This window comes from Ochlerotatus camptorhynchus, unplaced genomic scaffold (genome assembly GCF_037179485.1).
Source record: "Ochlerotatus camptorhynchus isolate MF236.1 unplaced genomic scaffold, CSIRO-AGI_Acam_v1.1 ptg000330l, whole genome shotgun sequence".
Lineage (NCBI taxonomy): Eukaryota > Metazoa > Arthropoda > Insecta > Diptera > Culicidae > Ochlerotatus > Ochlerotatus camptorhynchus.
In genome coordinates, this window is record NW_027040818.1 from 1,202,727 (window position 1) to 1,230,152 (window position 27,426).

Below are 27,426 nucleotides of genomic sequence, written 5' to 3' on the forward strand. Positions count from 1 at the left end.
AGTGTATTAGTAAGTATGGGTAATATTTACTTGAACGTTTGAATGTAAAAAAAAATAAGTAAAACAGGTTGCAGAACGTACTCGAGCCATGAACGTAGGGATTATCACATTAGTGTTTTCTCTGCTCTATCCATACATCTGCTTTTTCTGCTAAAAAAAGTGTTTGCATGTATTGGTATAATCAAAAATATTACAAGGAAAAAAGTATCTTACATTAATTGTCAATATGACTTATATCATCCACCAACGCATTGTACTTTTTTATGGATTGCTGAAACCATTTCCTTATTAATTCACCTTAGAAGATTTGTTCTACGATGTTACGATAAAAGCAAGATTAGTTTTCGGTTTGATTCAACAGTGTAAAAGTTTGCTCTTCTTTTTGCTGTGTTAACCGTCAAGTCAACCAAAATGAGATCAACTGGAGTATTCAAAATAAGTTACATCATAACACCAAACCAGGGCCAACGGATTCACTTCATTTCCAAAGGAAGATGTGTGTGGAGATTTTTTTTTGCTTCGGGAGATAATATTGTCTAACATTTTAGAACTCTAGAACATACCCCCCCCCCCCCTCCATTTCTCTAACGTAATTAGTGCAGAGCCCTTTATCAACTTCGAAATGTAGTGTATATATATTAAAATCAATCGAATACCTCTATTTGCGTGGTGGGTAGTACCGTCCACCCACTATTTCTCTGTTTCTCGCTGATTTTATTGTATGTAATTATTGTGCATTTTAGACTACTGTGCAAAAAATATTTGCACAGAAAACAGTGCCAGAAAACAAAAAAAAACATCAATTTATTTAACAGCATTAGCACAAGGGAGGGAGGTTGCTGTCAAATACGAACAATTGTGGCCTACCTCGCATAACTGGATCCAAACGTAAACAAGCCATAAGAAACCTACAAGGTTTGTTTACGTTTGGAACCAATTTCATACAAGAATAATCAGTAGGCGATTTGACAGCACGTCCCACCCCAGCATTAGCAGAGTCAGAACAGTACTGACAATCTACACTGATGAATTCGAGCTCTTGAAAATTTTAAGATACTCAATATTTTTAGTGAAATCTGTAATTCTGACAACCAAAAACTTGTTATTTACAAATAACGAGCGCAATTGATTCAAAAACAACATAGACATAGTGGTGGGTCCACGATAATAAAGATCTGTAACTCTTCTGCCTGTTTATTAAAAATACAGAAATTTTGATTTCTGGTGGACAAAATATTAAATTTTTATCGGTACTGTTTTGAACTTGATTGACAAAGTTTTCATTACAACCTTGTTCAAATTGTTGTTTCTCGAAGAACCTACAATCAATTAAATGAGCTGCATTTTTTTTTAATTCATAGGCAAAACATTATGCTTTCAATTGGTACGATATTCACTGAATTCTATAATTAAAGTTAAGAATTCCTAAATAAACGTTACTAACTACCAAAATTTATGGTAAACGAATAGCATCGATCTAAAATGGATTATAACTTTCTGTTTTCAAAATAGCTTCAACAACCCTTTAATCTTTTTACTATTGGAAAGCAGAAGATTACACTGCACAATGGTCCCAAAGCCGTATTTAGGAAGACAACAATGTTTGCGCCCAAACCGATAGAGATGAAAATTTAGTGTCTCCAGCAAAGTTTCTTCGAATTGATTGTTCTACAACTTTTTAGAACACTGAATTGGTCTATCTCAAATAATAAAAAAGTTTGTTTTGTCAATTCGCCTATTTTATGGACCACCCTAATTTCACTAACATAAAAATATTGGCCAAATAAATATGAAGACACATTCTCTAAGACACCATTTACCTAAAAGGCGCAAATATTGTTGTCTTCCTAAATACGGCTTTGGGACCGTTGGCCGAAAAATAAAACACAAAAGTGTTAACCGTAATTGTAAAATTAGTATATTTTATTGTTAAAATAAAATAATAATCATGATTTCCGAACTTTTTCATCGCGAATAAAATTGCAGTTAATTTAATTCATTGTACTTCGAGAAAAAAAAACAATTTGAAAACGGGTATTTCAGCATGACGTGTTTTACGAAAATTGCTCAAACGTCATAAAAACTCAGTCAATCAAGCTTAAACCAGTACCGATAAATTGTCAATATTTTACTAAACAGCAGTCAACATTTCTGAAATTTTGATAAACATACTGAAAAATTATAGCTTTGAACTTTTCATGAAATTGAAAAAAAATCACGGTGTTTATTTTTTCCGTTCCAATGTCGTATACACAGCAGTTTTTTTTTTTTTATGAAAAAAATTAATTCACTTACGTAATAGATGCGAATACTTCATCTCCATCCTCGTCCTGGTTCCCCAATTCAACGATACTGTTCTCAATGATATTCTGTTCGGATTCTGCGAGTCCTTGCATTTCGTTTTCGTTTAACACTATCATTTGCGCGTTTCTCATTAGCACTGACGTTTTAAGAAAGTTTTTTCCATTATCCGTAGTTACAGAGTACACTTGTTTGAGGTCGATATCAAACTTTTCCAAAACCTTCTTAATGTCATTGAAAATGTTTTCAGCTGTATTTCGATCCGGTCGCTCAACCATTGCCAGGGTACGAACAACAATTTTACCCTTAATAACAACTTGGCAGTTTATTCCCAATACGGATCTACCTTTTTGTGAAGCTATATCAGCCTTAATATACACGAACTTGCCTTTCAATTGATCCCGTATAAAAGTTGTCATACGAGCTTCAACAACTTCAACATATCGCATTATGTTCCTTCGGCTGACACTGTTTAGTTTCAAAGCACTTTCAAGTGGCCACAAAACATCACTCGCGCACTTCTTTGCAAAAAAGTTCATTGGGATGTTGCATTCAGTAATCCATCGCACTAATGACGTGATGTACGTGTTTTTATCGATGGTTACACTGATTCGATTAGGCTTGGCCGGAGCATCTCCTCCGATCACTTGCTCTTCAGGTGCAGTAATTCCACTTTCTTCTGCTTCTTTTTTATGCTTAACCATTAAATGTCGCGACAAATTAAACGTCGAATCACATTTAAATGGCTTACCAGCCTCGCCACACAACGAACACCAAGATAAGAAAATCTCCTTTCCTTCTGTATTCAGCACTTTTTTCTTATTAAAGAATTGCTGCACAACATCTTCCCTTTTTCTTTTTTCAGCCATTTTTTTATTTTCAATCACTCAAACAAAATTAACAACCGACACGCACGAAGCGAAGCACTCATCTGCAGAAATCCTACAAGCTTAATATGCTAGTAGGAAAAGAATGCTTCAACAGCGCTCAAATCTATGCTCTGAAGAGTGGGCTCTGCAGTGAGGTCTCTGGAGAGGTAAACCCTCGAGAACTTTTAGGTGAGTGAACTCGGGAGCACATTTAAATTCATTTCTCTAGAGAGAGTGATTTTAGTTTTCACCACAAAAATTCTCAATAAGCACTCTCTCACACTGGGTTTGTTGTGTTCTCACCGTAAACGTGGTGATTTGCTCGTATGAGTAGCAATGCATACATCCTCAGAGGTGGAAAAATATACGTACGCTAGAGTCGTATTTGGGTGAAATGACATCACTGTCCAAATGTCAAATTAAAATGATATTAATTGTTTAAGAGATTGATAATTCTATGACATGATCAAGCAGCTGTTCTGTGGGCAACACTGTATTCTGCAGTGCAACATAGTAGCCATGATATTTGTGCTCTATTCTTCGCAGCAGAAACACCAATGTTGCCTGCTGAACAGTTGAATGAGCATAGTCATAAGACATCAGTGACTTGAATCAATAATAACTTTTGTTCCTTTCATTTGATTGAAAAGGAGTTTTGAACAAAGTTGTAGCTGAGAAAATTTTCAACAGCTATCATTTTTTTTAAGCAGAGTGAACTGGTGAATTTTTAGATAGCTTTGAACAAAAACAAAAGTTTTCCTATAGTAATTCCCATATAAAATTGAAATGGTTTGTGCCAAGTCAGTTTCGTACTAAAGTAGTTCAAATTTTGGGAGGCTAAGCAGGACCCAAACTGAAACCGTTTAAGCACTGTGGAGCGAAAATTTCAAATTTTGCATCAGTTTAATCAGTATGACTTTTGGCATTAGTGTTCCTGTTTTTGATCCTAGGGCAAACGGACTATCTATAAATTACGTAACATTTTGTTGACCAATTTTAGATACCCTCTTCGCAGCGCATTTTGCTATAAAACAGTTCCACGCCAAACGACCAATTGATCTGATGCAGATTTCATAGATTTGCAAGCAACTTTGTATAACTGCTTGTTATGGTCGATCATTCAAATTTGAACCAAAATTCGGTCATTTTGAGACAGGCAAAAAAAATGACGTATTCGATTTTTGTTCAACAAATCATAGCTCTAAAATATAACTTCCAATCAAAATGACGCCTGAGACAAAGTTGTAAGAAATAATAATTAAATTACAGGAAAAATATACACGGTAAAAAATATCAAGTAATTTTGGAGGGAAAATCCAACAAAGTGTTTAAAATTTAAATAACAAAAAATGACCCTCATCAATATTGTTTGAATATTTTTCATTACTTTGACTATATGTTTTAGTATTACTTGTACGTGAAGTCAACGATTTACATAGTTGAAGATGCTAATTTCAAATAACAGACTGTAGTGGTAATTTTTTATACGATAGATGGAGTAGATGAAAGCATAGAGTTGATAGTTCCGTTAGGGGGGAGTTTGGTAAAGAGAGATGAAAAAACCGATTTGTACCTTCCTTAAAATTTGTCCTAGCTCGCTATTCTAATATCTATATGCAATCTTCACACTGCCGTACTCTAACGGAACTATCAACTCTATGCTTTCATCTACTCCATCTATCGTATAAAAAATTACCACTACAGTCTGTTATTTGAAATTAGCATCTTCAACTATATTTTTCATTATAAAACTTATGAAAAATTATATTTTCTGTAAAATTTTCAAAAAATATTAAACAACAACTTTTAGACGAATTGTTGAACTTTTTGTTTTAACGTTTTTTTTTGTGAAATTTGGCACAAAAAACCATTGTTTAGACCAGGCCTGCCCAACCTTTCTAAACTTGATTTTTCAAATGGCTGTATCTAAAGGGTGGAACGATCAAAAAGTAATCAAATCAAATATAGTACATTTCTGTTTAGCGTGCACTTTAAAAAAATAATAATCGTTGATTTTCGAAGGTGTGTGTCTACGAAATCTCTTTCCATTTTTGGTTTCAGTGTTTTGCATTCAGTTTTTAAGATGGATATCAAATAAGAGAACCGGCATTTTATAATTCTGCCCGCGCATTCGTTAATTTCCAATCATTCTTTGTGAAAGCTGATTTTAAACAGCTTCCTGGTCAATAATTTTATACTGCAACCGGAATAGAACTAGTTCAAAACAACTTAGGCAAAAAATCAAATGACATTTTAAAGAAAACTATTTGGCCGGGCAGGTGATTTGCACTGGTGAGTTGAAGAGCAATTATCTTTATGGCAGCTGGCATCATAATTCAGAATAGTTACGTGAGCGAGTGTTTGAACAAATGCGAATTGCTTTTTATTAGAAATCACTGATACCCTAAGCTGATTGGTCAGATCTCGTGTCTTGTCATTGCGATAAAGTTTCATGAAAATTATATGAAACCAACAACGTTGCAGTTGTAGCCAAAAACTAGAACCCGCCGAATGCATTATGCTCCGGTCATTTTTTAAAATATTGAACAATCATTACTAGAAACTTCAAGAAGGATCCAGAATAAGTTGATAATGTGAAAAAAAAAAATCAAAACAAAATGGCGTATATTGTCAAATCACTTAATTTGACAATACAATAAGGTACAGTCGGTGTATAATGAGTCACGCCAAGAGTGAAGCCAAGTCTACCTATTGAACTGTCAAACCGGCTACCTATCGTACAAAGTAAACAAACATTACGATGATATGAAAGGTCCACGAAAGGTATTGCAATAAAATATAAAATATAATCGAAGAAATGATCATAAACACGCAGTGAGCATTAAATTGTCATGGGATACGTTTGGTAACGATCAGTAATGAGAATTTCTACTATTTTTTGTTAAGATGATTGGACAAAATCACTTATTCCAACGAATAAACTAAACACGAAACACGGTCTTTTAGCAAATGAGCTTAAGCTGGAATTATTTATTTTTATTAGTTTAGATATTCGGTTAATATTGTGTAGTGTAGACTTACAATTCAGTGTAGGCTTCGTATTTTAGGTTAGGCTCGCTAACAATAGAATTAAATATCGTACTATGGGCTGTAAGTACATAACTTTTATAAATTTTACATTTTCATCTGCATATTGTTTTTCTTTAAGTTTTACTCACAATTATACGTCAATTTAATTAATCAAATTTTAGGTATTTGGTACTGCGATTTCTAGCGCGATTAGTTCGCACCTATGATAAATTATAATTAAATTGTTTATGTAAGAATATATAGTAATTTTAAGTTACGTTCTTACGTTATCCAGCTGAAATCACTTTGACGTACGGAAATAGCCTCAGCTTACTGTAGTAATACGATTACGTATATAGTGTTAGGAATATTAATAAATTCACTGTATTATTTAATTTCATCTGCCTTCCACGCACTATCTATCACGCATTTAATAGGGCTTTGTTCTGTATTTCCTGAGTTTCTGATGTTCGCCCGTCATCACCGTTTGGAATTAATTCTGCAGAGTTGGTACTATGATACTAACCAGCGTTGCCAGCTTGTACGGCAACATTCCCGCCCCCGTAACACTGCGTATCCGGAGCAGTTTTACTTGGATCGCTGACGTCTAACACGGCCAACTTGCTGACTGGTCTTCTTAAGAATCCCGTGCTCGTCTGAACTGTAGCTCGTCGTACCCGACCATCGGGCCCCGGCTGTACTTCCATTATTCGTCCCCGTATCCAGTTGTTCCGTTTGCTACTATCCGCAATGAGCACTAGGTCACCTACTTCAGATCTCTTGGTATCGCTGAACCATTTCGTACGCCTACAAATCGTTGGCAGATACTCCCTCAACCAACGACGCCAGAAAATGTCTAGCTGATGTTGGATCTGCTTCCAGCTGTTTAGGACTGCCTCCCGCTGATCCGTGGGGTTCGCAACTGGTTGCTTGACCCCACTGGAGCTTCCAAGCAGAAAATGATTCGGCGTTAGGGCCTCCTGCTCTTCTGACTCCAAAGGCAGATAAGTCAACGGTCTAGAATTGACGATACTTTCCGCTTCGACTAGTAATGTCTGAAACCCTTCGTCGTTAAGCTTTCTTCCGGTGTCGATACTTTCTATGGCGGTTTTTATAGAACGAACCAGCCTCTCCCAAGCTCCACCCATATGCGGAGCTGAGGGTGGGTTGAAGAACCATTTGGTATTGGCATTGGTAAATGTTTCCGCCAGACCGTTGCCGATCTGTTTTCGAAGCTCCCTCTCAGCACCTTGGAAGTTGGTTCCATTGTCACTATATACTTCCACGGGGGCCCCTCGACGCCCAACGAATCGGCGAAAGCACGTGATGCAGCTCTCGGAACTCAAACTATGCGCGACTTCGAGATGAACTCCGCGAGTGGTGAGACACGTAAACAGTGCCACCCAACGCTTTGCGTGACTGCGCCCAACCTTCACTAACATCGGACCGAAATAGTCCACTCCAACGTATGAGAAAGGGCGTTCAAAAGATGCTAATCTGGCGGTTGGCAGGGGTGCCATTTTTGGTGTGGACGGCTGTGATTTATAGATCTTACACTTTTGACAAATTCGTGACGTCTTCCGTACTGCTGCTCGAAGGTGAGGAATGTAGAAATTTTGTCTTACCTCATTCACCACCGTTTCGGGATTCGCATGATGGTTTTTACGATGATAGTAATCCAGAAGCAGAGTTGTCACTCGGTGTAACTTCGGCAAGATTATCGGAAACTTCACGTTGAACCCTGTGTTTGCTACCGCTCCAATTCGCCCATCCTGCCTTAGGACTCCACACTCATCGATGTACGGAGACAGTTTATAAATTGGTGATGATTTGTCAACATTTTTCTTATCCGCCTTCAGTTGGGCGATCTCGTCCGGATAGGATTCTTCCTGACAGCGACGCCAAAGAATGTTTTCCGCTCTTTGAATTTCGTCGGAGTTCAACGGTGTTACGTCTCGCTGTTCTTTAGTTCTACGAGCATTTTGAATGAACCGTAGTATGTAGCCTATTGTTCGGAGAAGACGCATCCATAGGGAAAATCGTTCAAACTTCACTAGAGGCTCCAACGTCAAGACTCCGTGCACGAAACATGGTCGAAGCTCCTCCTCTGTACAGACTTTCTGCTTGAAATTCTGTTGTGGCCACTGCTGCTCCGGTTGTTGTAGAAACTCTGGGCCGCGGAACCATTTTCCTTCCGACGATAAGCAAGGTCCGTGCCCCCACTTCGTCGCCTCGTCGGCGCTGTTCATTTTGGTAGGCACCCATCTCCACTCGCTGCTTTCCGATAGCGTGAGAATCTCACCGATGCGGCACGCGACATATTGTCGGTATCTTCGGGCGTCCGACCGAATCCAGGCTAAGACGGTGCTAGAATCCGACCAAAAAACCCTTTTATTTATGGTTCGAGTGTGGCTGTCTTTGACGAAGGACGCAAGTCGAGCCCCAAGGACGGCCGCTTGAAGTTCCAGGCGAGGTATCGATAACGTTTTGAGAGGTGCCACTTTCGTCTTCGCCGAAATTAGGTTGCAGATGACGGTCCCGTCGACAAGAATAAAACGGAAATAAGTTGCTGCACTGTATGCTTCTTCGCTGGCATCTACAAATACGTGTAGCTCTACGGAGTGCAATGAAGTGGAAGCAGTTTGACCAATGTAACAACGAGGAATGCGAATACCATCCACCTGATTTAAGATTCCAATCCATTTTAGCCAACGGTTGAATGCTTCCTCTCCAACTTCCTCGTCCCAGTCTGATCCCGAGCGCCATATCGATTGAATCAAAATCTTTCCATGCACTGTGTACACGGCCAACAATCCGAGGGGGTCAAATAATGACATGACACACCGTAGAACTTGGCGCTTGGTTGGTCGTCTGCCTTCGTCGATGATTGCAGCAATATCATTGCGCACTTGAGTTGAGAATCCCAATTCATCCTCTATTGGGAACCATAGCATACCGAGAACTCTTTCCACCCCGTCGCTTTTATCCAAGTTCAGGTCCTTCACTACCGGAAACACCGTTTCGCCTAGATGGTTGAGTACATCCTGGGAATTGGACCGCCAACGACGGATTTCGAAACCACCCTTTCCATGGATCATTCTCACCTCAGCAGCAACTCGTTGAGCATCCTCGATGTGGTCGAAGCTATCCAGATAGTCGTCCACATAGTGGCACTTGATTATCGCCTCCGCTGCCCTGGGATAGTCGACAGCAAATTCTTCAGCGTTCCGGTTCTTGATGTACTGCGCACTACACGGTGAGCAGCTGGAGCCAAAGGTGGCTACGTCCATGAAATACACATCGGGTTTTTTATTAGAATCCTTCCGCATCAGAAAGCTTTGAGCGGGGCGATCTGCACGTCGTATACGGAACTGGTGAAACATTTCACGTATGTCTCCGCTTACCCCCACGGGCTTCTCTCGAAAACGGCAAAGAACCCCTGGAAGACAGGTCAGCAGATCTGGTCCTTTTAGGAGAACCATGTTGAGAGAGATGCCGTCCACTTTGGCCGCAGCATCCCAAATCAATCGCACTTTGCCAGGTTTTTTGGGATTGGTCACAACGCCGAGTGGTAAATACCATGTTCTGCGTGGGTCAGCATTTGCCAGATCCTCCTCAGTAGCAAGATGAGCATAACCTTTCGCTTGGTAGTCCTCAATCTGTTGGAGGACGTTCTCCTTTAGTGCAGGTTCACGAGACATTCTCCGTTCTAAGCACTCCAATCGACGAAGAGCCATGTGGTAGCTTTCTGGAAATTCGAAGTGATCATATCTCCAGAGGAGCCCAGTTTCAAACCGACCGTCTACACGAACCGTGGTGTCGACCAGAATCTTTTTCGCTCTCGTGTCTTCTACTGATTCCAATTCCACGACAGGTTTAGTTCCTGTATCTTCCTGCTCGAAGTATCGCTTGACTACCTCGTGAAGATCCGTTTCTGGCTGGACTTCCGAGATATGGCAACTGACCCCTACGGTTTTCGCATTACCCCCGCCGTATACACACCACCCGAGTCGCGTTTTTGTGGCTACTGGTTCTCCTTTGTGCCCTTCCCGGCATTTCAGCGGCATTGACAGGTTCAATTGGTCCAAGCCAATAAGCACGCGTGGCACAGCGTTTTCGTATTTCGCTATCGGTAGTCCTGTGAGGTGGGTGTATTGAAAGGAAAGTTGTTCCGGATTCAACGATTGTATTGGAAGGTTCAGCTCTGACACAGTTCTGGCTGACTTGACTTGGAATGATTTTCCACTAGATATTCCCGAAATTTTGAAAGATATTTCTTGGGAGTCAGCTTCGCAACGGGTTACATTGCTGGTCCAATTCAGGTACAGTGCTCCTTTTGGTCCGGACTCTCCCAATTGCTCTGCTACCGATTTCTCCACCAACGTTAGAGAGGAACCATCGTCTAAGAAAGCGAATGTGTTAACGGTTCCACTTCTCCCCGTCAGCGTTACAGGAACGACTCGGAACAATGTTTTCGATCCATTATCTCGATGCGAATGGTTTTCGGCAGTAGCTGGCTTGACCTTGTTTTCCGTTTTGGAGTGTAACAGCGGATGGTGCTTGAACTCACACCCATCAATCCCGCACTTCGTAGACAATCGACAACGATTCCTCCCGTGCTGGTTGAGACAAGTCCGGCACAGCTTCAAGCTGTGTATTCTGCGCCAACGATTTTCTACGTCGAGATCTAAAAATTGCTTGCACTCCTTGACTCGATGATCCGGTTGACTACAGACTGCGCAATTCCGTCCTGTGGAAGCTGCTAAATTCGCACTGCCACCAGGTGCACTTCCTCCACTGTTCGAGCTGTGCGTATACACCTGTGCTTTCTCCTTTTGATTTCCACCTTTTTTGTGATCACCTGCCCGACGGTCACTAAAGCAATTAACTAACTTAGTCACTTGACTTGCCGCAGTAACCATTTGTGACATGTACGTTGCGAATGTCTGCAATGTAACACCTGTCACGGTTTGTTTGTGCATCGCCCATTGAAGCTTCAGTTGTGAAGGCAGTTTGTCTTCTAGTTCCTGCAACAACGAGGGATTGTTTAAATGAGCGATTTCTCCCGCAGCTACTAGGTGATCGCATAGCCCTTGAAGTTCCATCCCGAACTCGATTAGCGTCTCGAGGCGTTCCATCTTCGGTGCGGGTGCTGAGCGCAATCTGTTCAACAGAGCAGTGATAAGTAACCCGGGTCGCCCGTAGAGCATCTTGAGCGTCTCTATAACTTGAGGAACGGATGCGGGAAGAAGTAACCGGCTGCGAACCGATTCTCGAGCATGTCCTTTCAGGCATCGTTGTAGTCTGACAAGGTTTTCTGCATCACTGAACCCACAACATTGCGTTGTGATGTTGTACTGACTAATAAATATGGGCCAGTCTTCAGGTTTCCCATCAAATTCAGGGAGATCCCGTGACATCACCCGACGAGCTGCAATTTGCACTGAAGAGGGTCCCTGTCCCGGCGCTATGATTTCATCTTCGGTATTGGGTGCTGGACTAGCTTGGGGATTTGTGTATCTCACGTTCGCCCGTGGCGGCATTTGCGACGCAGAGGTTCTTTGGCCAACAATATCCAGAGTCTGGGAATTTCGTACTGATGGCTGTGCACCTCTAACTCTGCGGTTAATACGAGGGGGAAGGTCAGCTTCCACGTCAGAAGGAACGTACTCGAAAGACATTGGCGGAATAATGATACTGGCGTCCTCATCCGTAGCGTTGCTGGGGGGAACTGGAGGCACTGCTGGGGTAGTTAACCTTACACGTGATTGTCGACGAAGAAGTGTCGCTGATGATTTGTACGGTACGAGTTTCTGATTTACCGGAGCGGATGCAGGATTTTGAGAATACATACGGCTACTCGAAGCAATATGCTGTTGTAGTGTCATAGATTGGTTGACTGCTGAACGTGGTGAAACTAAATTTCTGTTGCGAGAGTGTTCGCCCAGAAGAGTGATTTCCGGATTTGGTGCCGTCCCGGTTTCATTTGGTGTACTGGCTTTAGCCTCCTTTGATCCGTCATTCCTCATCCAGTCGATAATTTTCTCCCGGCTAACACGACAGCGACTCCTATTACTTGCAACGCTCTTTTCATCGTCTGCATCTTGTTCCGCCAACAAAGCGTACTTCTCAAGAAGGAAGGTCATCTCCATCTCTTCTTCTTCCACTATCCGCCTTTTCTCTCGGTCAATCAGCTCCTTCTCAAGATCCATTTCTTTCTGGAATCGATTACGGTGGATTTGCTGTTCGTCCTCCAATCGCTGCTGCGCCAGCGACTTACTGTTGATTGCTCGGGATGACTGGCTGCTGACACTGATTGGTAAACAATTGCTACACACCCAGTGGCGGAGTTCGACAGACCGGGTTACACTGACGCATCTAAAATGGTACCAACCTTCGCATTCTTCGCATTGTACCATGTCGTCAACCCAGTCCGGATGATCACAGGCCATGCAGGCACTATCATAATTGTTCGAGGCAGTGTTGTTGTTATTGGCCATCGTGCCTTGAATTCTTAAGTTTATTCCAACGAATAAACTAAACACGAAACACGGTCTTTTAGCAAATGAGCTTAAGCTGGAATTATTTATTTTTATTAGTTTAGATATTCGGTTAATATTGTGTAGTGTAGACTTACAATTCAGTGTAGGCTTCGTATTTTAGGTTAGGCTCGCTAACAATAGAATTAAATATCGTACTATGGGCTGTAAGTACATAACTTTTATAAATTTTACATTTTCATCTGCATATTGTTTTTCTTTAAGTTTTACTCACAATTATACGTCAATTTAATTAATCAAATTTTAGGTATTTGGTACTGCGATTTCTAGCGCGATTAGTTCGCACCTATGATAAATTATAATTAAATTGTTTATGTAAGAATATATAGTAATTTTAAGTTACGTTCTTACGTTATCCAGCTGAAATCACTTTGACGTACGGAAATAGCCTCAGCTTACTGTAGTAATACGATTACGTATATAGTGTTAGGAATATTAATAAATTCACTGTATTATTTAATTTCATCTGCCTTCCACGCACTATCTATCACGCATTTAATAGGGCTTTGTTCTGTATTTCCTGAGTTTCTGATGTTCGCCCGTCATCACCGTTTGGAATTAATTCTGCAGAGTTGGTACTATGATACTAACCAGCGTTGCCAGCTTGTACGGCAACATCACTGTTATAATGATTTACAACAGTTGCTAATTTTTTTTTGCTCGCGAGAAGTCATTTGAAGTTGACGTAGCAGTCCTCTGTTGCCAAGTGAAAAGAAAGGAAATCTTTCGAAAACCGTGATGCGAGTTCAACTGTTTTTCTCTTGGCGTGACGCATTATACACTGACTCTACAATAAGGTTGTGTAAAATTAAATGGAAGGGGTCTACCGTGAAGTTCGTTAATTCATATTTGGCAAAGCTTAGAGTGAACTCAACAACATCAAGGCTTCATGTGCGAGTAAGCTGCCAAAATTATTTTTCTACACTTAATTTTGTGTGGCTACGTTTTGCTCGTTCCACCCTTTATGTTCAATGCACGTATTTCTAGCTGCATTTTGTTTATTTCTCATTCATTCTGGGCTAAAATTCATAATGATGAAAACAATTGGGCCAGAATGATATCATTGCTGGGATCGAGAGACCACGTTGGGCATCTCTGGTTTAGACTTTCAAAACCATTTTCTGTGCCAATTTTTTTTTAAAGAAAATTAATAAACTTATAGTTCAAATATTTGACCAAAACTTGATGTTCTATAATTTGTGTTTATTTCAAAGTGTGATACTTGAAATTTTCACTGAAGATAGCATTTTTAATAAGGTTTCTAATGATAACATTAAAAGAGCTTCATGAGGCGAATTACAATGTAATGTTAAAATAAGAGCGTAGTTTTTTGTTATTTAAGTATAAACACTAGGGGAAATGGCTCTAATGTTGGCCTATGGATCTAAGATTCTGCTGGTTATTAATTTTATCTGGATGAAAGCGTCATTGGGATGGTACTACTGGATATTTTGGTCGCTATTGAAAATTTAGTCGATTGTTGAATTTTTGTGTGGGCCCAAATTAGGGGCATTTACATTATATCCATTTCCCCTATTTTGAAAAATTTCCCTAAATTACTAAAAACGTTTAACCGTGTATATTTTTCGTGGAAAGGAATTATGTTTTCCTACAACTTTGCCTCAGATATCTTTTGATTGGAAGTAACGTTTTCGAACTATGAATTGTTGAAAAATATCGAATACGCCATTTCAAATTTTTTGCTAAACTCAAAATGGCCAAATTTTAGCAAAACTGTGAGCGATTGAGTCTGAAATACTTTTTTTTTGCTATTTGGCCTGGAAATGCTCTATACCTAATGCATGGCCGATCACAACTTCTGAAGGCACCCCATCCCCCTCAAATGCTACTTCAGGTATGCTTCTTACCAAAGATATATAATTAACAAGATATCCCACTAACCATTTCTTCGAATAAGGCAATGGATACACCACCCAGTGGCAGTGCCATCTGGTGAGGGCACATTAAAACTGTTGGGAGTCCCTCACCAACATAACTACCAGGGCTCAGGGCTACAGATGCCTGCGCAGACGTTGATTCTCACTTTTTTGTGATTGCTCCGTTTTTCACTCATTGCGCAACATAAACACTTGAGAAAACAATCACACACGCAAGCTCGCATCATGATACGCGTGTAGTATATTTTGCTTTCGAGTGAAAGAGCTTCCACCAATATCATCAGCGGTATCATTAGGATGCAAATCTCAAATAGTAATTAGCTGTTGCTCAAAATATTGTTTATAAGTATAGAAGTAATCATAGAAACAACATTCCATCTCTTATAATAATTATTCTAAAACCCCAGCCACTGAAAATGTAACTTATCGAAATCATTGCTAAACAAACTAATACAATATTTTCAGAGTTGGTTGGAAATGCTATCTTACATGAAGCTTTAGTGTGATAATTGATTAGCTAGAGAAAGGTCTGAAGAGGGTAGGTAGATAGTTCCGCTAGAGTACGGCAGTATGAAAATTGGATAGAAGTTGGAAATGAGCAAAGGGCGACAGTTGGTCCCCGGTTCATGAGTTGATGGTCGATAGGTAGGGTTCAGGTGTGAGAGTTGCCTCCCTGGCGTCGGTAGCATTGGTGCTCAGCACGGAAAACAAGATCGACGGAAAATAAATCAAGGAAAAAAAGAACAGAGAGAGACGACCACTTGCAAGGTTATGTACTTTTTGCTTTAGTTCGTCTGTGGATGTGGCGGTTGTCACATCGTTTACTTCGTATATGGCCGATAAGACTAACTCAAAGTTGAGTAGGATTTCTCTCAAAATAGTAGAAATTGGGGTTACTCATTGCCTCAAAAATCTGCTTGAAATGGTATAAGAAATTTTTTAAGTCTTTTCAGTCTATGAGTACACACATAGAAATAGCTAATTTTACACGTGACGGAATACATCTTTGACATAAAGGATCAGACGTAAACAAATATTTCATGTAAGCATGGAGCACTTACCGAGACTGAAAAGTTCGTTACTCGACGAAAAGTACGTTTGATTGAGTTGAATTTCGCGTCTGTTATGAGACTCATTTTTATGTCAAAATTGACGCTTGTATGTGTTAGTCTCAGAGCACCTAAATTTACATGACTTTTTCTAAGTGTGTATACTAGTACATGGCCAATGAGAATTACTCAAAAATTAGTCGTATGCGACTCAAAGTTGGGTTACTCAGTGAGTGAGTAAATTTTTCCTCGATTTTCTAGGAATTCTTCTTAATTCTCACACCAGGCGGCACGAGTATAAGATTTAACTTATAATTACTTGCTTTAACTTGAAAGGTCAACTAGATAGGTGGTTGCTGGTTTTGGCAAAGTTGATCAGATTTATAAGACCTATTGCATGGTGGCCAGTTTAATTGAAAATTTCTTCATCAGTAAACGAAGTGACTTGCTACCTTTGGAGTTGTTCAGATGCACAATATCTATTGAATGGTGCACAGTTTAGTGCAGAGTTCTGTCACCAGAGAAATAAAGGTGCCTTTGGAATAATGATTATATAAATCGAAATTTTGATAATTTCTACTTATTCTTCAGAGTTGTTGGAACTTTACTTTTGTTTTCATCTTTCATTTCATATGTCTTTACTTGTGAAATAGAGATTGCACGAATGAAACGCATTGATTTGTCAGTATACGATTTGCAACTTTCATGGCATACCATAATGTTTGCAAATGTAAATACCGCCCTATGTCTTGTGTAAACGAGGATAGATCAGTTCAAACTCACACAAATATTTTAATATGAAACAAATTAATTGATGTTAAATTTATGGAATTACAGCGTTCGTTATTTGATAGATTTTTGATTCAACACAGGTAAGAGACGAACTTAAATGAGGTTCAGTTTATCTGTCATAATTTTGTAACATTAAAATGTAATAATATGGTGTGACCTATAATAAAAGCTATTAAGCAACAATAAAACCCCTTTTCGAGCCATTTCCCCTAGCCGCTTGCTAAATCCACTAGGAAAGCATCAATCGAGATCGAAAAGGATTTATGAATCCGATCTTATTAAAATAATTAAAATAGAAATTGATGGTACAAAAATCTTGTTGAATATCCAAATTTATTACAAAAGTGCACTTTAAGTGGTCTGGTTTTATGTGCCTTATTAAATGTTATGTGAAATGTACGTGAATACATTGAAAAAATAAGTCCACCCTCGTAAAACTTTGATTTGACTAATTATTTTACATTGAAAAAAAAAATGTTTTTCTTCAGATCGAGCTTGGCCGAGATTTTTTTATGATTTTCGCATTTAAATGTTTTCTCATTGCTAAATTTACCAAAATATAGTTATATCCAAGGAAATGTGGATTGAAATTCGAAGGTTGTAAAAAGCAAGCAAACTAATTGTAACATGGCGGTGGCATAAAAGTTGATTTTCATGGGTCATTTGTGAAAAAGTTGTTTTGCTTTCAAGAAATCCTAAACAAATTCATAAGGTTTTAAAATGGCTTTTATGGAGAAAACTTGCAGGCTGAATAGTATTTATCTAAAGCCATATTGCTGGATCCCAACCCGTTCAGATTTATGGCAGCATTTATGGAGGCAAGCTTGCCTACAAACGTCAAAGTTTGTTTATCTTTCGGTAGTTGCGATGTGGGATCCAAGGTTCTTCCAGGCGGTTATCCAGATAGTTTGCGATGCTGTTTTACAACATTTCACATTTCGAACAACTGGTTTCGTTCCCGAAAAAGATTCCCTTCTTCCGGATGGTTACAGAAGTGCACCTGTACGTACAAAACCAGCTAATGGAAAAGGCGGGTATGTCTTTTAAACTTTCGACAATGTTTTATGCATTCGAGGGCCCGCTCACTTTGCTCTTCTCCGCCAGATGGTCAGTCGTTGATGGTGTGCTGGTTCTTTTAAAGAAGTAAATTTTGCTGAGAAGGACGTGAATTATTCATCCTACTTCGTCTATCCTTCGAGATTTCCTCGTCATAAATTTGGCTTTTATTAATTATGAGGAACCATCTTCAAGCTCAATTTGTAAACAGAGTAATTGGGTGTTTATGATGCATTTTAAAAAGCCCAAAAAGCAGCAATAAATGCTTTTGGCTCTAATGCAAAACCTAATGGTTTTATGGTTGCTTTTATAATGATAGAACACGTTTATTAAGTATTATATCAAGACATTAATAAACAATTGCTAATGACGTTTATGCTTGATTTACAGAACAGTTTTAAGGAGGGATTGAGAACTGTTTTAAATTTATGTTTAAAACAAGTCAGTTTTTGACTTTCTTGCCAGACTACAAAAGGTTTTTAAAGCAGCAAAAAGCTGAATTACTAAGCAGCAATGTTTTTCACTTTGAAATGCTGTATTTAAGCTAAATGGATTGTTCATTGCCGTTATAAACCCATCATAAATCAGAGTAGATGCCAAATGGTTACTGAATTGTTACTTGGGCTGTAGATCGATATTGCTCTGCCCAAATAATCGGTTTTCGTAGCTGATTACTTATGGAGTAACCGTGCATAAGAACCATCACAGGCCAGTCTTCTTGATATGAGAGCCACATACTTTCTGCAACTGAATTCGACTAGATTTTCAATGCTTACATAAGACTTAATTACAGTAAAACTACGACTACTAACCACACAAACCCAACCCTCATTCACAGTTCAGGAAAACGTCACATCGCCGGAAACGGAATCGCCTCCCACGATCAGCTACTGTCCAACTCAACCGACGACCAGGAAGACTACTCATGGGTTAGTTGAACCATCCAAACAAATGCAGCAACGTTTCATGTTTGCTACAGAATGGCACCCCTAAAGACCCGTTTGACTAATGACTCTCTTTCTCTCTCTCTCTCTCTCTATCGTTTGTTGTACTCTACTTTTTCTTCCACCTCCGATGAAATCTAATCCTCACTACCCGACCCCGAACGAGAAAGCAGCAGCCCAAGGTACGAACCCAGTCCCGCTGCCGGAGGAAGAGGTTCTCCTGTGTGCGCACCTGCGGCCCGCTCATCCTAGTGTCCTGCATCTTCCTCTCGCTCGGCTTCATGTACTGGCTGTACTTTGACATCAGGCAGCAGGTCTCCGAGTACCGAATCCGCATCGAGCAAGGTGAACCACCGACTACACCGCCTACACACACACGTGGTTTTGCCGGGTTTCATTGCGGTAGCAATCTCGTGTGATAAGATTTTATGGATGAACATTTTCAGACCGCTGCCGGTTTTATCCTCTGATGGGAGGGAAATTGTTCGTTTTATCTTTCGGTTCTCCACAATAACAAGTTTCATTACCTTTTATAATTCAACTCAATTTCAGCTTGAATGAAAATTTAACAAATTTCTTACGTCGTCACAAAACTTCTTTGATACCGAACCTAATAGCATCTTTTGTGTGAAATTCTGAATTGAATTCATCCAAGCATAAAGTAGACCTCTCAACACACCACATAGTTACCGCTGCTGTATCGTTACGATGTTTTTATGACCACCTAAACGGCTTCCCGTAATTACATTCTAATTAGCCCTTACTAATATATAATTCTTCCTTCTTCCGCCCTTTCTAATACGGATTCTGATTGCACCCCGCAACCATCAACAACCCCTTGCAGTTTCAGCCACTAGTCAAAATGTGCCGGAAGCCTTACAAAAGTGGCACGAAACGTCGAAAAATCTCGAGCAAAACCAAACGGCTCTGAACGGCAAATTGCGCGAGATTCAACAAGTACTGGGCAATTTCTCCACCGAGGTAAGACGACACCGAACCAACCACCCGCTGCACTACCCTTTGATTTCCTTACAACTCTCAATTCTAACATGTTTGCGCCCTACTTTCCCATCATTTCACGGCCACTACAACAGCTCAAACAGCTCCGGGATACGATAGAGAAGAAGAACGAAAACTCCCAGGAAGCGCAGCTTAATAGTCTGAAGACGAACGTGGCCGACCTTGGGTCCAAGATTGGGGACGCCATCACCCGGATAACGAACCTGGAGGAGGCTGAACAGAGGGCGCAGGGCGACCAGAAGGCGTTGAGGAAGAACGTGGAAGATTTGCAGGTGAGTGTGTGTGTGTGTGTGTGGCTTTTAAAACCCAAATGAATTGAGGGAATTCCAATGTATTAAAATTTGGTTTTGTAAAAACAAGCAAGACGTGCATTGAAAAAGGTGCCAAATTTCGTTCCAAATGACAGTAAAGGGTATGCCACATAAAATTGCATCACGGAAAAAACGCTGTAGAAAATTACCCATTGAGTATTTTCTCTTGAAAATTTGGGTTGAAGTAGTTAAGAGTGTTTTGTTTACACTTTATTTTTATCGCTGTCAGTGTTTCGAAAGTTGTAAAAAATGGCGTCACCCGAAAAGCAATATCATGAAATAATTTCGCGCAAGCACCTGGAAAATCCTCAACTCTCTCATCGGGACATCGAAAAACAACTCGAAATCGTGCAGTCAACGGTGAGTCGTGTGATTAAACGTTATTACGAAACTCTGAGCATCGAACGGAAGGCGAAATGCGGTCAGAATGGATGTTCTATTAGTGATCAGGATCACAAGCGTGTCGTGAAAGCGTTTAAGCAGAATCCCAATGCTTTGGTCAGGGATGTGGCCGAAAAGTTGAATCTGTCCAAGTCTTTCATTTAGAGAGCCAAGGACCGGAAGGGACTGCATACGTACAAAGTGCAGAAGGTTCCAAATCGTGTCGAACGGCAAAATACGGTGGGAAAGTCACGGGCCCGGAAACTGTATACCCAGATGCTGACGAAGCCTCATTGTCTCATCATGGATGATGAGACTTACGTCAAGGCGGACTTCCGGCAGCTTCCGGGGCTACTGTTCTTCACCACCTATCACAAGTTTGATGTTCCAGAGGAAGTAAGGAAGCAGAAACTTTCAAAGTTTGCCAAGACATACATGATTTGGCAAGCGATCTGCTCATGTGGCAGACGGAGTGTGCCGTTCGTGACTACCGGGACTGTAAACGGGGAGATCTACCTCAAGGAGTGTCTACAGAAGCGTCTGCTTCCTCTGTTGAAGCAACACGAGGGCCCTACGATCTCCTGGCCGGATCTAGCTTTGTGCCACTATTCAAATGTTGTCCTGGAGTGGTACAAAGCCAAGGACATGAACACCCCCAACGCACCCCCTAGCAGCACACTTGTCATTTAACTGTTGTGGTTACTTGTATGCACCTTATTTCAGTCACAATCAAGTTGCAGCAACCTATTTTGATGGATGTGTGTTGCTTGGGCCGGAACTAAGGCCCATCGAACAATACTGGGCTATTATGAAGCAGGCACTACGGAAGCATCCCAAGGAGGTCAAATCTGAGGAAGACATGAAGATAAAGTTGGTATCCGTACAGAAGAAGCTGCAGCCGGATGTTGTACAGAACCTAATGAGTGGAGTTAAGCGTAAGGTGCAAGCGTCCGGTTATGGTATTGAAGTTGAATGAAATAAGTATGCCAAAAGCTTACTAATAGGTTATAGTTGAAGATGCTAATTTCAAATAACAGACTGTAGTGGTAATTTTTATACGATAGATGGAGTAGATGAAAGCATAGAGTTGATAGTTCCGTTAGAGTACGGCAGTGTGAAGATTGTATATAGATATTAGACAAGCGAGCTAGGACAACTTTTAAGGAAGGTACAAATCGGTTTTTTCATCTCTCTTTACCAAACTCCCCCTGGATAGGGATGGTGAGGGGTGTTTGGTAAAGAGAGATGAAAAAACCGATTTGTACCTTCCTTAAAAGTTGTCCTAGCTCGCTTGTCTAATATCTATATACAATCTTCACACTGCCGTACTCTAACGGAACTATCAACTCTATGCTTTCATCTACTCCATCTATCGTATAAAAATTACCACTACAGTCTGTTATTTGAAATTAGCATCTTCAAGTATAACCTATTAGTAAGCTTTTGGCATACTTATTTCATTCAACTTCAATACCATAACCGGACGCTTGCACCTTACGCTTAACTATGTAAATCGTTGACTTCACGTAGAAGTAATACTAAAAACATATAGTCAAAGTACATAACTCTGGATGGGAGCATACCATCAATTACTGTCAATGGTCGAAAGGTACAGTAGCAGCACCTACCCCACCCGTGTCCCCTCGAGATCGTGAAGTCGACGATGACAGGAGCACATATCGTGGTAGGGGTAAACTTAGGGGCGCACTTAGGCTGTGTTCCATTTGGGAAATTTTCTCTTAAATTTGACGCTTCGAAAATAAATTATAATGTTCGAAGACCCCTCCAAAGTAACAATTTTGGTTTTATGAGGGTTCTGTAGACCATGATTTGGACTTGTAGAATACTATAAAACCTCTATAAAGCTTGCAATGTTACTTGGGCTCTGTTGTCTGCCGGGAATAAGTCTAGTACAACAGCAGGTTTGTTTGAAAATTTTCCATCTGTCAAATATGAGTGAAAATTCACCAAATGGAACAAGCCTTAAGAGTCACGTCTAGAGAAAAATAGTGGAACTCGCATCAAGGATTTCAAAAGATTCCCTACCCGCTCACTTGGCAACAGATGACTACTGCTGAGATGATGACATGATTTCTTGCGAGAATGCAAATTAGCGGCTGTAGTAAATCATTATATCTAGAGTAACATTTGAAATGGGCCTATGTCCAAAACGTAAACAAACCAGAAAATGAATTTTAAATTATTCCGCCACTATTCAATTCATATTTAAGAAAATTGAAGTATTTTAGGCATTTATATTGTTCACAATAACAATAGTAACTGTATCTCAGTATACAACATCCAAAATATGCGAAAAGCTTTCAAAATATATGAAAATCGATAACAATTTAATTTCATAAATTACTAAGCCTTTTTGTGAATCTTTCATGGGATAGACCCTTTTTGTTAAGCCGTTGTGCTTGTCATCACAAGTGGTACACCCTTTGCTAAGCCTTTTCGCATCGTCAAATAAATTTAAAACAAATCATCGGCCCTTCCTCAACCAGTAGGGCCTAGCTTTGGTTTGAAAATTTTCAATCATCGGCCCTTCTACGTCACTAGGCTTATCAATGAAATGAAATAAATGAATGGTTGGCCGTTTTTATGAATCAAAAAATTTCGTTGATCGGCCGTTTCGAAAATCGAGCTATTTTAATGATTTTTCTCGATTATGCCGAACTTTCCTACACGATTAGTAGCTATAAAGCGGTGCTAAAGAATGGTATCAAAACCCGATTTGTTTACGTTTTGGACATAGGCCCATTTCAAATGTTACTCTATATATCAGTGATTTTGTCAAATTATCTTAAATATTACAAATTCTCATTACTGATCGTTACCAAACGTATCCCATGACAATTTAAAGGTCACTGCGTGTTTATGATCATTTCTATACAGAGCTGGAAAAAGGGTCTAGCTGCTTTGATCGATTCTTTTCATCGACTTTCTCTTTCGATAACAATGGCTATGCAAACAATTTTCGTACTAATTTTGCCACATAAATTGATAAAAACGGGTTTTTATCTATCGTTCATATCGTCGAATACTACAGGGAATGTTGTTGCAGCTGAGTTATTAACGAAAGAGAAAGTCGATGAAGAGAATCGTTCAAAGCAGATAAGCCCTTTTTCCAGCTCTGTATAGATTTCTTCGATTATATTTTATATTTTATTGCAATACATTTCGTGAAGCATCGTAATCTTTGTTTACTTTGCACGATAGGTAACCGGTTTGATAATTCAATAGGTAGAATAGGCTTCACGCTTGGTGTGCCTCTTATACACCGACTCTAATACTATGGGGATTTGTGCCTCGATGCAGAAATTGTCAATCCAGAGGAAAATTAGCAGTGCATTCGACAACCGCAGCATGCTTTTAAAGCTGCGGTTGTCAAATGGAATGCTTTTTTTTTTCTCTGGATTGACTATACCACTTTTATGGTTCGTCTTGGCTATGATTGCCAGGGCCTTCTCTTAGCAGATGATTATCATCTGCGTAGGTAATACTAAAGAGTGTTACGATCAAAATTTGGTCGACTTGATGCATTTCCGGTGTAAATTTTGGTTAGAGCGAAACTATCAAATTGTAAACAAACGGAGAAAAACCGAGCAAGTTTGCACGTATTAATTTAGTTTTTAATTAAAGGTGAAGTAAAAGTAGATTAATTCATTTTGCCTAGAAAAATCGACATTTTTTATAATTTTGCCCGTAAATGTGGATCGTTAGGAATACGTCCTCATTGACTCCTCGTACATCGTACGGATTAGGCAAAGAAGTGTGCGTTTGACTTGTACTGTCGCATTAATGACCCTTCGCTCATTTTCAACTTCTATTCAATTGTCATAGTGCCGTACTCTAACGGAACTATCTACCTACCCTCTTCTAAGACCATTCTCTAGCTAATAAATTATCACACTAAACCTTCATGTTAGATAGCATTCCCAACCAACTTTGAAAATTAAGACAATACGATTCAATAGCAAATCTATGATAACACAACCTAAGTAACCAAAAGTTCTGATAAAAGACTATTTGTGGCTTAAGCAGCTTGGTTGAAGGTGGTCTATAGAATTCTAAGCTGCCTTATTTTTAAGTCGTTATAAGAACTTGAAAGTTCCGGTACCATAATTGAAGAGCATTCTAAGCAGCTTCTGGCGGTACTTGAACGGAACTTTTAGAAAATAAGTTAAAAAAGGTTTTTGTCCTCCACACCAATTTTATATTTAGTTCGCACTTTATGAAAGTTATTTCTAAAGGCAGGTATGAACGCTAGGGGAAGGACACCTCCAAGTATCAGCATCAATACCGATGGTGGAAATATTAAATATTTCAATATGTGTGATATTTACGAATCTTACACTTAGTCTGACAGTTGTTTTCACCCTTCTTACAAAGAAGGGTATAGATATCATTTGAAAAACCGACTATCGATCCGAGGCCCGGAGGGCCGAGTGTCATATACCATTCGACTCAGCTCGACGAGATCGGAACATGTCTGTGTGTGTGTGTATAAGTGTATGTGTGTGTGTATGTAACGAAATGAATGCGCTCACGTTTCTCAGCAACCGCTCAACTGATTTGTACAAACTCGGCGCCAAATGATAGGTCTTGGGGTCCCATTGAACGCTATTGAACGGTTTTGGAATCGGTGAACCGGCTCCGGAGATATGGCCGGAATAAGATCCGGTGAATATGGACCTTCACGCTGGATTTAACGGAAAACGTATCAAAACCATCATATACCATTCGACTCAGCTCGACGAGATCGTAACATGCTGTGTGTGTGTGTGTGTGTGTGTGTGTACGTGTGTATGTGTGTATGTGTGTATGTGTGTGTGAATGTAACGAAATGAATGCGCTCACGTTTCTCAGCAACCGCTCAACTGATTTGGACAAACTCGGTGCCAAATGATAGGTCTTGGGGTCCCATTGAACGCTATTGAACGGTTTTGGAATCGGTGAACCGGTTCCGGAGATATGGCCGGAATAAGATCCGGTGAATATGGGCCTTCACGCTGGATTTAACGGAAAACGTATTAAAACCATCATGCAACACATCAAATTACTACAGAATTCAAAAATAAGATCAATGCAAGTCGTGTTATGTGTTCCAGGCCACATTGGACACACTTGGACATTGCTTGAAAATGAATTGAATTAAAACCCATTAAATCACATTAAAATACGATGATAAGGTGATTGGTAGCCTCACCAAATAGACTACACCCGAATATATTCCGTGTTCCCCCAGGCAGTGGCGTAGCGTCACTGGATGACACGGGGGTGGGGGGCTTGGTCACTGATAATGACAATAAAATAAATAAACTTGAATAAGTAAGAAGGGTCTGATCACACCATAGGTGGATAAATTCGGGTTTTTTTTTGTGTTTGACAATTTTTGGTTTTAAGTATACATTTGACATTCGTTTAATTAAAAATGGATTTCACACGAGAGACAAGTCGTCCCTTGATGATCTTGCTGGCCACCTCCACAGAAATCCGCTCCTTGTTCTCATTAGAGTCGGTGTATAATGAGTCACGCCAAGAGTGAAGCCAAGTCTACCTATTGAACTGTCAAACCGGCTACCTATCGTGCAAAATAAATAAACATTACGATGCTATGAAAGGTCCACGAAAGGTATTGCAATAAAATATAAAATATAATCGAAGAAATGAGCATAAACACGCAGTGAGCGTTAAATTGTCATGGGATACGCTCGGTAATGATTAGTAATGAGAATTTCTACTATTTTTTGTTAAGATAATTTGACAAAATCACTGATATAATGATGTACTACAGCCGCAATATTTTTTCTCTCGCTAGAAGTCATTTGAAGTTGTTGTAGAAGTCCTCTGTTGCCAAGTGAAAAGAATGGGAATCTTCCGAAAACCGTGATGCGAGTTCAACTGTTTTTCTCTTGGCGTGACTCATTATACACCGACTCTAGTTCTCATGAATTCGGCATTCTTTGGTAGCTGATCTCAGTGCACATTCCCAGGAAATAGTCATTAATTTCCACGAATTCTTCTTCGTCTGCAAACCAATGTGCTGTCCTCCGATGGAACGGTAATCGACTGACTACGCCGCCCCTGTAAACGGAGTCCCAGAGTCAGCGTTGCCAGGTTGCCAGATTTATCTGGCACAGCCAGAGAAACTTCAGCTCTGCCGGACAGATTTTTTGAGAAAACTGGCAGATTCCCAATGTTAATTTGCTGTTCCAGATTTTTGCCAGACTTTTGATTCGGTTTGTGCCAGATGTTTTCAAAATAAACCTGGTATCTCTGCCCAGAGTGATGGTTCCGTGGTCGTATTACGCTCGATTCGCTATGAGCCTGCAATTTGGAGAGATTTGCTGCTGGGGAAACTTGCCTAGTCCAGTGCCGAAGCCGAAAACGATCAGACCAATGGAAATCGAAAATCTAGGCAAAAATGATGAAACAGAAAGCTGCAGTAAACATAAACAACAACGGTGAAACGTCATTGAGTGTATGCGTTAAATCTACACTGTTAATTTGATTTACTTTGTAGCTTTCCGCTTGGTAATTATCATTAATATTTATACTAAAAACTATAATAACTACCAATAATGAGCATTTTTTACACCAAATATTACTCTAGATCAAGTTGTACTTCCCCTAGTATGAACGTGTATTGATTTATCAGCATTAAAATTAATATTGGAGCCGTTTGAAGAATAAGACCCAGTCCTTCTTCGTGAGAGCCCCAGCACGAACCGCTACGACATCTGAGATATATTAAAGTGAGCTGTTGTCCCGCCTACTGTTGGAGTTTTCAGTGCCAGCTGACTTGAATACGAAACACAAAACCTTGATGAATTTTAAATTGGTGTTTGTCCGCATGGTATTCCAACACGTAGATCGTATGCCGGGTTCGAATCCAGGAAATTGATCTTTATTTTTTTATGTTTGCATAGAACATTGATGCACTGCAGAAATATAAGAATTATGATTAATTGGAGCCACTGCTGATCATTTCATATTTACGTACGTTAATTTTTTTTTACTAATAAAGACTTGTGCGGATTGCCTCATGTGGGCTATGATGGACCTTATTATAAATTTTCAAGAAGTAGGGAACTTTAAAGATACTTAAAAGTTGCTAAGAAGTTCCGCTGATAACTTGTTCGGAACTTTGTTGTGGCCTTGCCTGAAGTTGCTTATGGTTGCTTTTTGGAACTTTTGTGAACTTCAAGT

General features: G+C 39.8%; 3 protein-coding genes across 5 annotated transcripts in view; 2 read left to right on the top strand and 1 right to left on the bottom strand.

The window, feature by feature from the left end:
- The window catches only part of LOC135708404 (uncharacterized), a 93,893-nt gene that overhangs the window by 63,767 nt on the left and 2,700 nt on the right, over nucleotides 1–27,426 (top strand). Inside the window, exons 3-6 of one of the 3 annotated variants that reach the window (XM_065230500.1) lie at nucleotides 18,394–18,484; nucleotides 18,670–18,844; nucleotides 19,344–19,480; nucleotides 19,594–19,791. In XM_065230500.1, the coding sequence (XP_065086572.1) occupies nucleotides 18,394–18,484; nucleotides 18,670–18,844; nucleotides 19,344–19,480; nucleotides 19,594–19,791 (601 nt within the window). The remainder of the gene's footprint in view (nucleotides 1–18,393; nucleotides 18,485–18,669; nucleotides 18,845–19,343; nucleotides 19,481–19,593; nucleotides 19,792–27,426) is intronic. The other 2 variants (XM_065230501.1, XM_065230502.1) reach the window with 2 other exon arrangements.
- Nucleotides 5,459–27,426, top strand: part of Gcat (Glycine C-acetyltransferase) — a 50,105-nt gene continuing 28,137 nt past the window's right edge. Inside the window, exon 1 of the mRNA XM_065230526.1 lies at nucleotides 5,459–5,464. The gene's annotated coding sequence lies outside the window, so the exon portion shown is untranslated. The remainder of the gene's footprint in view (nucleotides 5,465–27,426) is intronic.
- On the bottom strand, nucleotides 6,361–10,610 carry LOC135708344 (uncharacterized). The gene is made up of 2 exons (XM_065230394.1): nucleotides 6,487–10,610; nucleotides 6,361–6,421 (listed from the first exon to the last, which is right to left on the bottom strand). Exon 1 carries the CDS (start codon nucleotides 10,265–10,267, stop codon nucleotides 6,722–6,724), a length of 3,546 nt encoding a protein of 1,181 aa, XP_065086466.1. The 5' UTR covers nucleotides 10,268–10,610; the 3' UTR covers nucleotides 6,361–6,421; nucleotides 6,487–6,721.